The 13,731-nt window shown below is 42.1% G+C and overlaps 1 protein-coding gene across 3 annotated transcripts in view; it reads right to left on the bottom strand.

The window, feature by feature from the left end:
* The window catches only part of NEDD4 (NEDD4 E3 ubiquitin protein ligase), a 116,559-nt gene that overhangs the window by 33,228 nt on the left and 69,600 nt on the right, over positions 1-13,731 (bottom strand). For all 3 annotated transcript variants that reach the window (XM_066592559.1, XM_066592558.1, XM_066592560.1), the window contains 6 exons: positions 10,933-11,047; positions 9,527-9,690; positions 7,076-7,193; positions 5,137-5,295; positions 3,224-3,289; positions 2,001-2,120 (listed from right to left, as the gene is read on the bottom strand). In XM_066592559.1, coding sequence (XP_066448656.1) covers positions 2,001-2,120; positions 3,224-3,289; positions 5,137-5,295; positions 7,076-7,193; positions 9,527-9,690; positions 10,933-11,047 — 742 coding nt within the window. The remainder of the gene's footprint in view (positions 1-2,000; positions 2,121-3,223; positions 3,290-5,136; positions 5,296-7,075; positions 7,194-9,526; positions 9,691-10,932; positions 11,048-13,731) is intronic.

The following is a 13,731-nucleotide window of genomic DNA, read 5'->3' as shown; positions in this document are numbered from 1 at the left end:
TCGAGTGGCGGGTTTCCTACCACCCTGTCGTGCCCACCAGGGCAGGTTTTTTAAAATGGTCTAATCATTGAATTTCAACTAATTTAGCAGTTGCGTCTCAAGAGCCATAACTTTTTCATTTTTCCATAGACATGCCCATATAAGGGCTTGTTTTTTGCAGGACAAGTTGTGATTTTTTAAACAGGGGGGGGGGGGGGGGAAGAAATGGGGGAAAAAGAAAAAAAGGGGCCATGTCATTAAGGGGTTAAATAATGTATTAACTTCCTTCTCTGGGTCATTATGACGCATGGATACCACATGTGTGATTGTATTTTTGATTTTTACAAAGTAAAGGGAGACAAGTGTTATTTTTTTTTACTTTTTTTTTTTTTTGTCCCTTTAGGGGACTTCCACAGGGACCCATCAGGACCCCTGATCACATCACATTCCGGGGGTCTGATGGTGACAGCCCTTTACATGCTGCAGTGACAGCCCTTTACATGCTGCAGTCACATAGACTGCAGCATGTAAAGGGTTAACAGCAGAGATCAGAGGTTTTCTCTGATCTCTGCTGTAAGAGCTGGTACCCAGCTGTTCTCTGACAGCCAAGCACCAGCTCTCCCTGCAACAGAGACCATCGGCTTGCTTCTGACAAGCAGATGGTCTCTATGGCAACCTATAAACAAAGCAGGAGACTTAGAAGCAGGAGATTGCCGGCATATCGGCAATATCTTCTGCTGGTTTTTCAAAGCCCTTGCTTTGTACTCTGTGGGACTGTGCAGGCAGAGCACACTGTCACAGCTTGTGGCATTGTGCTCTGCAGCTCCCATAGTGATACATAGCCTGGAAATCTTCCGGGCTATATCACTATCGGCAGTGGAGCCCGGCCCGGAAAATTTCCAGGCGTGCCACTCAAGGGGTTAAAGCTAGACCAGCTCAAAGTTGCTTTTTACTACCTCATTGGAGGCATTTGCCTTCCACTGGTACAACATGTAGGGGAAAGGGTGTGAGGTAGAAGCTGATCATGTATGTCTTTTTGGCCTAACATACTATGTTATTATTTGGTTATTTAAAAACAAACAAGTCACACTAATCTTCTAAAGCAACTCAAAAATGTCCCAATATACAATATGATTTTTCGATAATCCCTTAAGAGTTGTATCTGTGCCATGTTTCAGCAATTCCACCATATGGTATGTATGGCTTCACCAGCAATTCGAGAATAGGTTATAAGCCTTGTAGGATTTTGGAATTTGTGAATGAAGTGATGCCCCAATGTTGCACGATACCACCTGTGCAACAGATCATCACCTCAACAACCCAACTGCTCAATATGTGGTTGCATCACTCCCAGCACACTGCCACCTGATTGGACGTTTTGGCTTGAACACCTTTGATGGTGACAACCCACACATCTGAATAAGGAAACACAGCCATAGTATTGTATTGCATTTCTCATAGTGACTATATATTAAAACGAATTGTCGCTGCAGTTTGAGACATCTATCATTATTATAGCCAATATGACAAAAGTAGAAATCACTTTAGTTACTCAAAATGACGTTTTTTGTGATGACCACTAGAGGTCTCCCTTCCTTCTAATTTGCTGTCCTCTGCCTAACAGACACTGAAATGGACAAAGTGATGAGTGGTGTTCGCAAGCTGTCATAGAAGTCTATGGAGATAGAGAGAAGGAAGCTGGGAGGGGAAAAGGGGAAGAACCTGTTAAGAGGGGTAGTGGCTCATACAGTCAACGATACAGCTAACTCCTCTTACTAGCTCAGAGAGAACTGAAATTTAGGGATACAGCTTACAGAACTGGAAAATGATAAATGCAAGATATGTAATATCATGGTGAGAAGTAGTGTTTTTCCTCATGTATACATACAGCAGCTTGTTCTGAGAAGTCAGTTACAATATGTAAGCTTTAAATTACAATATTAATTATGGAAATTCGGACTGGATTGGATTTTCATCTGAAACATTCTGGATTTGTAACAGCATCATAATAGTTAAAGTACCTGAGCTACAGGCCTCTCCCATGTTGTAGTTCTTGTGTTGTGATCTATGTAATAGGACCTTCCTTTCTCATCTTGTTTTTCCTCCCAACCAGGTGGTAACCCAGAAGATGTGGGCAACAACTGAAACACAAGAAAAAAAATTATGTTATTTTATATATATATGTCTAGCAAACAGAATTGGCTGCATGCTATTACAGCTTAGTTCTCTCAGATTCCTTTTGTTCAACTTCTCGTTTCCTCCCATTCTGACAGTTCCTCTTTGATCTCCCAGAATCCAATAGTTGTAAAGACCACCCACATGACAGTTAACTAAGTATGAAACATCACATCAGCCATTTACACTGGCCATGGAGACGAGCTGCTTGACAATAGACTATTGGGCTCTGAAAGTAATTTATATCACTGCAGGGGGCTAGAGGGAAAACAGACACTGAATGAATCAGCAAGCTGAAAAAGGTATGCAGCCAGTTCTTGTCAGAGCACATAGGCACTCTTTAAAAAGGAACCCACCACACCCCATAGCATCATTCGCTCACGTGCTCCTGCGTGGTTCCCCACTGAGATCTGCTTGTGGCACGACACGAAAATCTGACTTTCAGATTCCCATGAATGTGCTTTTACATAGGAGACAATGTGCCCAGGGTTTCAGGTCGTATGCCGACTTCAGGAAGGGAGGGCAGCACTGGATCGATGAAGCGGGAGGGTATATATTAAAAAAAAACAAAAAAAAAAACACACCCTCACTCTACTCTCAGTCACGACCCCCAACAGCACCATAACTTATGGCCCGCTTTTAAACGGGATGAGCAAACGATGCCTGACAGAGGAGCAAGTATAGCGGGCATCTCTGGACGAGTTGCCTGCAGGGAGGCAGAGTGGGCCAAGGATAGTTTCCCCCCTCCACCTGCCTCCATTCACTTTAAAAAACACACAGTTCAGAAAAAATGGCCATTTACACGGTATGCAGAAACTGAAGAATTTTACACATGGGTGACCATCGTTCAAATTCTCGTGGGAATTTGAACTCTGAACGATAATCGTCCCATGTGAATGGCTCTTTAGCCTTTGGCGCTGTGGTGACGTGACAGGTTATGCATTTGCCTAAATGGAAACTATCTTACAGGTTGAAGCAAAAACATTACAGTTCGAAAGCGCAGTGTTCTTTCAATGATTCAATATTAGGCAACATGACTAGGATAAAAAAACACAACAAACATTCTTACAACAGGTAATGTGGGAAGTTCTTCTTGAGTATAGGATTGCAGACTCTCTCTTCTGCTGGAATGGACCTTCACAAAATATGAAAAAAGAAAAATGCATTATAGTAAGCAAGGTGGACTAGATTGGAATGATAAAGGGACTGGTCATCCGAGAAGTGATAAGGATAAATCAATGGCATATTCTCTTTCTCTGGGGGAGTGTTAGGGATAGCCTACACGTTACCCTTACCAGCAGCCATGCACGAGTGCATATTACAGAAGCCTATGTATCAGTCAATCGTTAAACGCTACAACGCAGTGTAAGCTAGACTCACCTCAAGCATAACCCCTTTCCATATTACGCCTTCAACTAAGTTTGGTCTCTGCATGTCACTGGATATTTTGGCCGCGGCAGCCAATTTTCTTTATCAAACATTATATATTAAACACTTTTAAAATTACGAAAGGAGGCCCTTGGAGACCTAACCAAAATTAAGGATCTGGCGCTTTTCCACATAAAACCGAACCTTGACTCCAACCGTACACCTGGCTCGCAGACAGCACTAGCCCCCCGCCCGACTGGGAGCCTAGAACAACAAAAATTGATTAAGGCCAGCCAGGATCCCTTCCTTGGCCTTCCCCAATGCACCAGACCCAACCACTATAAAACAGGGTGGGAATTGTTACAGGTGAGGCCGTACCTCCCAAAGCTCCCACCACCCCATATTAAAAAAAAAAACTTCCCTCCAAGGACCCCCCACCCACCATGACATGATATACAAGCTTTATTACTATTAATCCTGCCACTCTCGCCCCACACGATCTGTAACATACCCTCAGCTAAACCTTTTTTCTCTCTCTATAGGGAGAGTGGGACTCTGCTTACTTCTTTTGAATATGGCGCTCCCGCTTAAATATCCCGCTTTCATAACCTCCCTATCTACACCCCCTTACCCCTCCTCATCCAATCAGCACCTACTTCACCCACTAACTACACGCCCCCTTAATTCCTACACTGCCTTCTACTGTTCCCTAGCAGCCCTGTCATGCAGGGCCTCCTCTTATGGGCCCTGATGCAGCCCCGTTCTGGAACTTGACTACAGGCTCAATGTGTGTCGAATGACAAAGGGGGCTCACACTGAACATATGACACGCAAAACTTTTTTGATGTTGTGCAAAAAACAGAGTTAGTTTCCAAGGATATCAAACTTATGGATCAGTGTCATTAAACGTGACTTATGATGGTTTCAAAACTGAAAGATAAATTGTAATAACCCTGTATTCCAACTAAAGGAAGTTATCACCCATCCACATGTGCATCCTCCAATGGGCAAGGGTGAATACCCCTTTAAGGCTGAATAATCCCTCAGTTATTTTGCATACACTGTTCAATAGAGAAGAGGCTATGGTAGGGATACAACAAGTCTAAGGCTTCGTTCACACCTGCATCAGTCATAGGAGCCCAATAACAAAAAAGGACCCCTCAAGTGCCAAATCCTGAACATCCTGCGGATAAAAGCTGGATGGTATGGACTATAAATGTGGTGTGTTGAGTTTCTGCCATGCGGTGTTATTTTGTCTGACATTTTGTGCTGCGTCTGCTTCAGAAGATCTGAAGCTGATGTTAACATAGCCCAAGATGGAATGTAGACCTTAACAAGGGTTTTCTGGGTAAAAACTATTACGGACCTATCAATAGTTGACCCATCCGCTGAGTGCAGGGGATCGAGAGCGACAGGTCCCTGGCAATGAACTACTGATTACCTATCCTGAGGATAGGTCCAACCCCTAAAGCAATAATGGCAAATACACATTTTCTTCTGCAGCATATGGGATCAATTGTGCTTGCTATAGGCTTGGTCCATAGGTGATGTACCATTGCTTGTATTCGCTGTAATTAATACAATTTCTATTTAACATCCAGAAACCTTACTTACAGTGCTGGAGCTGGGTCTATCACTGGCTACATTTTCAGATATGTGGAGTCTGGTATTGAGCTCATCAGTGACCTGTACCTGAAGATCACTGCCAGGCATGGGCTGTACAGGATGGTTGCTGTATACTGTAGCCTCGTCCTCGGTAATGATTTCCCAGCTCTGTTAAGTTTAAACATGAAAATCGTCAGGCTTCAGGCAGAGTTGGCACCTTGTTTTATTTGTAAAAATGGAGATTTACGAGCATTTTCTATATTTCAGTGTTACACACTAAATGAGTCACACGGATTTAAATGAGGTCTTCAGTATATTTCCCCAAAGGACTTACAATCTGGTTGTCTGGATAAAGTTTAACAAGTCTTCTAGAATTAAAAGGGGCATTAAAGGGGTTGTCCCGAGGCAGCAAGTGGGTCTATACACTTCTGTATGGCCATAATAATGCACTTTGTAATGTACATTGTGCATTAATTATGAGCCATACAGAAGTTATAAAAAGTTTTATACTTACCTGCTCCGTTGCTGGCGTCCTCGTTTCCATGGAGCCGACTAATTTTCGCCCTCCGATGGCCAAATTAGCCGCGCTTGCGCAGTCCGGGTCTTCTGCTTTCTTCTATGGAGCCGCTCGTGCCAGAGAGCGGCTCCGTGTAGCTCCGCCCCGTCACGTGCCGATTCCAGCCAATCAGGAGGCTGGAATCGGCAGTGGACCGCACAGAAGAGCTGCGGTCCACGAAGGTAGAAGATCCCGGCGGCCATCTTCAGCGGTAAGTATTGAAGTCACCGGACCGCCGGGATTCAGGTAAGCGCTGTGCGGGTGGTTTTTTTAACCCCTGCATCGGGGTTGTCTCGCGCCGAACGGGGGGGGGGGGGGGTTTAAAAAAAAAAAAACCCGTTTCGGCGCGGGACATCTCCTTTAATGTGTGATCATGTGGGTCCAAGCAATGTCATGACCATACAAGCAGCTGTACCTGGAAAAATGCTACACTACAACACAGATGCAAATCACAGAAACAAAGAAAGTGGATGGCAAGAAAAAAAAATTTATGTTGCATCTAGTCTGCCCTTCTATTACTTATTTGCTTATCCCAGGCATGCTTGAATTCTTTTATTGTAGATTTTCCAACAGTCTGCTGCAGGTTTGTTCCAAGCATCTACTACTCCTTCAGTGAAATCTTTTCTGACATTACTTACAATCTCCACATACAGTAGAATTGGTGCAGATTTTCCACGGCAGAAAGTCTGCACCAAAATCCGCATCAATTTACATGCCAAAAATGGCAATATTGCTGTGGATTTTGATGCAGATTGGTACGGATCTGCACCACAACATATATTGTGGCTTTCGCACCAGAGTCTGCAATGCTGTAAATTTACTCAAGAAAACTAATTCCATCAACAGGTCCTGTGAAAGTGAAGAGATTTTTTTCAGACTGATTTAAAAAAATAAATAAATAAAAAATAAAAATTATAGAAATTCTATAAAATGGCATTAAGCTTCCATTCAGTTCTTGGGTAACAAAGAGGGGGTAAGGGGGAGGAGAGAGAAAAATCAGTAAGATCACAGACAATGTCAAGGCAGCATACTAAAAACACAGCAGTATACGTAACCTTGCAGAAAGGAGGTTTCAAATGAGTAAATGTAAAGATAAGGAGCTCTAATTACAAGTAGCAAGCACAGTGTTAGTTGCCTGGCACTAAAGGGTATTTCAGTGTATAACTCCTTAAAGAAGGGCAAGTGCTATTAAATTAATCATTACAAGGTGACCGCTGACCACATTATGTGGATAGCAGGCAAAAGGACTGCACCAATTTGATAGTATACAAAGTTTTACATATATTTTTACAAAATCTGTCTGGGAAGCTTCTCTACTATATCTGGAGTGCGACGTGTTTTAATATACTTGACACTACAGCTCAGCCCCATTCAAGGGCACCATCTATTCACCTCTGGAGAATCCCTGGCTTCTGGAGCTTCTGCTTCCTCAGAGATTTGTCTTCGGGTAGTGAACGCACGTTGAGCCTCCAACTGAACGCTGCCACTCTCCGGACCAGCAGTGCCATCTCTGGGCAAACACATTTAGCATTTTTAATCACAGTAATTGACAAATGTAACATGCACACTAAATCTAACATTGCTGTAAAACGTCATAAAGATTCTAGGCACCACAGTAAATGTAAACGGGACCTAACATAATAACTGTACAAAAAGTTTAATTAATAACAGGGGTTTTCAGTTCAAAAGTTTTTAAAGAATAATTTAAGTTCCACGCACACCAACCTTAACTACTCCCAGCAGTTTTGGACACGCTTTGTTCTGCACATTACAGTTTTGGATAAACAGAGTTTGCCCTACTTTTAAATGGCTGAAGCTTCGATTCTATAAGGGCTATTAACATTCTGGTGTCTATATATACACATATCCATCCCTCCCTATATCCATCTAAAACTTGAATATTTGTTTGCTCTTTTGAAAGACCCAGAATCCTCCTTAGCCACAGTGCTCTTTGACACATTTGCAATATATTCTGGGGTGAAGGTTAATTGGGATAAACTGGGCTGCTGGCACTCAACACCCCTATCGTCTCTTTAGCCCTCTCTGAGGTGGATAGGCAGGGTTATCTACGTTTGATAGTGGTACAAGAGTCTGCTGACCATTTCTATGCAGACAACCTTGCCCCACTGTTGGAGTGGGCTAGTGTTATGGCAACCCGATGGGCTTTACTCCCACTGATGCTTAGTAGGTCTTTGAGCGATTATCTGCTCGTGTAAATGGGCCTTTAGTCGCTGCCCACTGTGCAAGCTTTTCTAGATCTTTTTCAATACTCTCTCACTCTCGTCCCTAGTGCTAGCTATCCCTCTTAGCTTTGTGTCGTTGGCAAATTTGATCAAATGGCCATCAATTTCCATCATTTCTAAAAATGTTGAACACCACTGGGCCTAGGACAGAGCCTTGTGGCTTCAAGTTGGGTACCACAAGTATCAAGAAAATGCTCTGCCAGTGTGTGTGTGTGTGAGTGGGGGGGGGGGGGGGGAGGAGAAGGACTGGCTCTCCCCCACTACTACTAAAAGTTGGCGCAGATCGCCAACATTCTGAAGTTGCTCTCCCGTTTCTATAGACCGCTGACAAGGGGTCTTGCTTCGCTGAGAGATGGGACTCTTGAGAAGTGGGGCTCAGACATACTGGACCTGGGCTGAGAGGACCGAAGCAGCCTTCTGGCCAGCTTGGGGCCACCCTTGGTTAGTGCAAGAGACCGGTTAATCCAAGTTAAATTCTTGCACAGAATCTACTATATTCCCACTCGCTTGTGTACCATGGGCCTAATTCTCAATGCAGGCAGTCCAAGATACTTGATGTGTGTGGGCATCATCATGCATATGTTTTGGGCATGCCATGTTCTGCAGGCCTACTGAGAGATGTCCTCAGGTTTATGGAGCTGCACCTGCGGGTCCCACGCATCCTAAAACTTGTCTCTTTGGCCTTGTGGAGGACATTCCGATAGACACTGCAACACGTACCCTTTACAAATTGCTGTTTTTATGCTAAAAAAGTGATTTAAAGATTATATTATGGGTAACGAGTTCTACACAAGTGGAAAAAGAGGTCCACTACACACAATTAGTCAGTCTCTTTATAGACTAAGGGGGGGGGGATCACTTTTAGGGCCTCAGGTGACAAAACCGGTCCTCTAATGACTTGCATATCTGCCTGAGATGGAACTGAATGCAGAGTTACGTTAAAATACAGGACAATTTAGCACTACTTCATACCGTAAGATGCCAGATTGGTGAACCCAAACCAAAACGGACCCCATTAGAGAGTGAGTCACAGGGGTCTTTTTGGTCCCGTCATATGAACAAGATCCATTTGGCCAAGGGTTTCCGTTTTCCTGCTCCAATGTGGATGTTAACAAAGCCAACACTACAATGGCCACAACAGTGGCTAACTTTGAGATTTCACTAGCACTGCAGACTGCTATACAGGGACATCCAGCAAGTAAGTCACCATGTAACAGTTTACTTTTCAAGTTAGGGTACATTCACACAGGTCCATGTGGTGTTTGATGTGCTGAACACAACATTGACATGTGCAATTTTAGTCTAAGAATTAGACAATAGGAAATGCTGCTATTGTTAAGACTATCAGTCTGAGTAAAAAAAAGCCCATATGCATACACCCATTCAAGTAAATGGGGACTACTTCAGTTTCATTTTGGGTAAGAAAATTTCTCAAAAAAAAAACCAGCCCGTGTGCATGTACCCTTTTTAACATTTTATAGATCTGGCTTTAAAAATGTTACTTTGTGTGGCCTCATAAAAACATGTTTCAATATATTTCAACTACTGGAGACCATTACTTACATTTTTCATATATTTTACATTCAAGTCAGTCACTTACTGAATGGTAGGCCTCTTCCACTGCGTTATTCTAAACTGATGATTGATATAGTAAGTTCTGCCCAGAATATCCTGTTTCTCTTCCCACCCTGGAGCTAGTGGAGATAAATCCTGCTGTTGCAGTTGATAAGAAGGGTCTGGTTGGTCCAATATAACCCAGCTAGGCTAAGTAAAAATAAAAAGGCCAAATTTAAGATAGTGTGACCAAGCTAAAAAGAAATATACTCTATCATCTCTAGGAGTTCATCGTAGGTCAGCTATGGTAAACTAAAAATGGCAAACATACAAGCAGTTGGCAATATAAATCCGTAAAAAAATTGTATCCAAAACCGTATATACAGCTATGGTGTAGACAGATGCCAAAATTGTATACTTTTGACACAAATCTAACAGCTTTACATCTGGACACTTTTCTTTAAACTGTACGTAATATGTAGGTTTTTGTGGCAAAAACAGTTTTAGAATGGAAGTGGATGGTAGAAAGATTGAAATGTATCTGTTATAATTTCACCATGTACAATTAAAATGCATTTATGAGAAGACCGCCTTTGAAGCTCTGCCCAACGGTAGATGTCTGCTGTGTACCGGCTTGTATACATAGCAGTTGTCAGTTGTTGGTGAGATAAACAGCAGGATGTTGCAAATGGCCACCTAATGAATGCATTAGACTCTGAACTGAGGTCAGAAACGCTATCTTTTCTCCTTAGGGAGAGCAACTATATATGGTGAGTGAGAAGACTCAAATGGCCATGCACGCTCCTCTGGGTAATATGCAAATAAGGGAGATGGAATAAATCCTCCACAGTGCCACCTATTGAAAGGCAGCATTCCTTCAAGCCCAAGTCAGACTTTTTATACAAGCCTTGTTACAATGACCGGGAATTAAGCAAAGCCAGACTCCATGTACATACAGCTGTGCATGACCATTTGAGTCTCCTCACTCACCGTATATAGTTGCTCTCCCTAAGGAGAAAAGATAGCGTTTCTGACTCCCATCCCAGGCCTCTCACGAGCAAAGCCATACTCCTACTGTACACTGATGAGGGGCAAAAACCATGAAACAGCTGTATGTACATGGAGTCTGGCTTTGCTTCTAATTCCTGGTCATTGTAACAAGGTTTGTATAAAAAGTCTGACTTTGGCTTGAAGGAATGCTGCCTTTTAATAGGTGGCACTGTGGAGGATTTATTCCATCTCCCTTACTTGCACTCTAAACTGAGTGATAGCAGGCAAGACAGAATGCAGTGAATTCAATGGCACAATATTTTGGGGTCCATTTGGTACAACAGCCTATCAGAAATGTCACTATAATAATTTAGCATTTTAACGGATCAAAATCTTGCAGTTTAACGGATTACTAACACAAAAAAAAAAAAATATATACATAAATAAATACACGTCACTGACCTCCCTGACCTCCAGCTCTTCACCTTGCTCTGTGTTTTCTTCTTCTGTGCCGCTACTGCCCTTCGGTAAGTAACTCATTTTTAATCTAAGATGTCCCTTGACTTTAGATTTATGGCTGTTGTGAAAAATATTAGTTAAGAGCCTTAACATTTGAGGAAAAATGTTAAAGCACAAAAACAGTTAAAAAACAACTCCAAGACGATTTTCTTAATAAATAAAATGACAACACATCTAAGTGCAGTTTATCCCCAAATAGTCCTGTCACACTTCTGGAAGAGAATGGGAAGAGGTTTAAAAGGGAATATAAAAGACTTTAAAGGGTATTAGAAAGTTTTATGCAAATAGAACTTTCCATTTTACAGTGATTAAGCCATTAAGTGCATCTAATATATTTTAACAGGTTTCAACTGTTGCTTTAATTTACCTCCAGAGGCTGCAAACCAGCCCTGGTCGTGTCAAGCTGACACAAGTATACAGCTCTTTAATCTGTTTTACAAAGTCATTTATTTTTTTATTAAAAGCATATGGAAGTTGCAGAGCGAGTCTGTCTATTTTATACACGGACGGCCACTCAATTGAACAACCGCCATGTAATACTATAGCTGGATGTTGGCAGCAACTTTCTCACTTAAGGGCTGGGCTAGCGTCAAAATAGAAAGCTTTACAGACAATTTTAAAAAGGAGCACTAGTTTATTTTATAAATTGTCAATAATAGAAGATTAGATGCTTAGATAGTATAGATTTTTAGAACACACTTAGAATACTCTAATGCCAAAGCAATAGGCTTCTGTCTCTGCAAAGTCTATAGATCAGGAATGGGTCCTGTAAAGTGCATTGAAGGCTATTCGTTTATGGAGGTGTCCAGTAGACAACTGGCATTCACTGGGCAAGTGATAGAAAATGCAAGGCTCCCGACAGCCTGCCAGTATGGCCATGCCCAACAATTCTACTGCTGTATGATTAAGTATACAATTCTAGAATAGATTCTTTAAGAGTTACTTTAAGTGGGCGAGACCATGATGACTGCTATAGATTTTAATGGTTCCAGTAATTTAGTCTCCCTGTGTAATTTTGTAGGCATCTATTAATGTGGTGTCTACTTCTGACTGCAGAGCTAGTTAAAGGTATAAACTTGAAGCAGAACTGATCTTTTGTGTGTTTATAGCTGTGACATTAACGCCAACATAAATTACCCCAAACAGCCAAATACTTGTAATAAATTGCCAAATAAAAACAAATGAAATGAGTATGAATCGAACGGTTAAAGCCCTAAGCAAACATATTTTCGGAGTTCTCTAGAATGTGGTCAGAAAGTATGCAAAGACATTCCATCTCCGTGCCCAGCGAAAACCAGAATTATAAAACACCGGAAGCGCTGCCTGAAATAAGAAAACTTCTGTTCTGGGTTTAAAGCCTGGGACCTGGACAAAAATGTGCTAAGAATTTACAGCCTTGTTTATTACTTAAGATACAGGGTATAGCATTCTCCTGAATATATTTTCTCAACTAATGTATATCCCATTAGCACATCATTCAAGTAAATATACAAGAACACTATGATACTATGTATATTGCTCACAGTCTTCTCTGCTAAAGTAAACTAGCAAAATGTTAATGCATGTGTGAGCAGGACTAAAATACAACCAAGTAGGAGCCAACGCGAATACAATAAGCCAAATGCATTATTATTGAAAAGAAGGGGGGTTAGAACGGGCAATTGGCTGACTCCTGCATAAACAATGTTGGGAACAGAATGTAATATTCATCTAGGCCTGAGATAATAGGATAATTCATTGGAACAGGTGGCACTTTACGGCATACCCAAATTCTTCTACATTTCTCTGGAACGTATTCATTTAACTCTTAAACTCTGTGGAGCTGCCAGGTATGCCATGGGAACTTTACATGGTATTTATGGGCTGTTCTGCAAACTGGAAAATACATTTTTCTGCATAGCCTTTAACAACTTAATATTGGATTGTCAACCCCTACTAAGCTATAATAAAATACAAGGATAAGCAGTTCAGACAAGTCACGCTGTGCTCAGGTCATCTGTTTGACATTAAACATGGTCCCTAGGTATATTGTATCTTTTCTATTTGCTGTATACAAGTTTCTTCATAACTTCTACCACAAAAATAACAAACTTCACCCATAAAGTGCACAAGTCCAACATGCTCTGAAAGCCTCGATAGCAAATACAGAGGCAGAAAAGCGGAGTGTGGACATACTGCTACAAGCAAGCTTTCGGCGGCTCCTCTCCCCTCTTTAGACATTTTCTGCCCCCTTTTTTGCTATCCAGGCTTTCAGAGCACTTGTGCACTTTATGGATGAAGTTTGCTACTTTGTGCTATGCAATAGGAAGAAACCTATATAAAACAAGTTGGAAAGATACAAAGTATCAGCTACATTTGTTCTATGTGGATTGCTAGTGAGACTGAGGCACGGTCAACAATTGCGGGTTAAAGGGGTTGTCCCGCGAAAGCAAGTGGGGTTATACACTTCTGTATGGCCATATTAATGCACTTTGTAATGTACATCGTGCATTAATTATGAGCCATACAGAAGTTATTCACTTACCTGTTCCGTTGCTAGCGTCCCCGTCTCCATGGTGCCGTCTAATCTTCAGCGTCTAATCGCCCGATTAGACGCGCTTGCGCAGTCCGGTCTTCTCCTTTGCTGAATGGGGCCGCTCGTGCCAGAGAGCGGCTCCTCGTAGCTCCGCCCCGTCACGTGTGCCGATTCCAGCCAATCAGGAGGCTGGAATCGGCAATGGACCGCACAGAAGCCCTGCGGTC

The sequence above is a fragment of the Eleutherodactylus coqui genome, chromosome 2, assembly GCF_035609145.1.
Source record: "Eleutherodactylus coqui strain aEleCoq1 chromosome 2, aEleCoq1.hap1, whole genome shotgun sequence".
NCBI lineage: Eukaryota > Metazoa > Chordata > Amphibia > Anura > Eleutherodactylidae > Eleutherodactylus > Eleutherodactylus coqui.
Note: the sequence above shows the minus strand (reverse complement) of the source record. Positions and strands in the feature narration are given on the sequence as shown.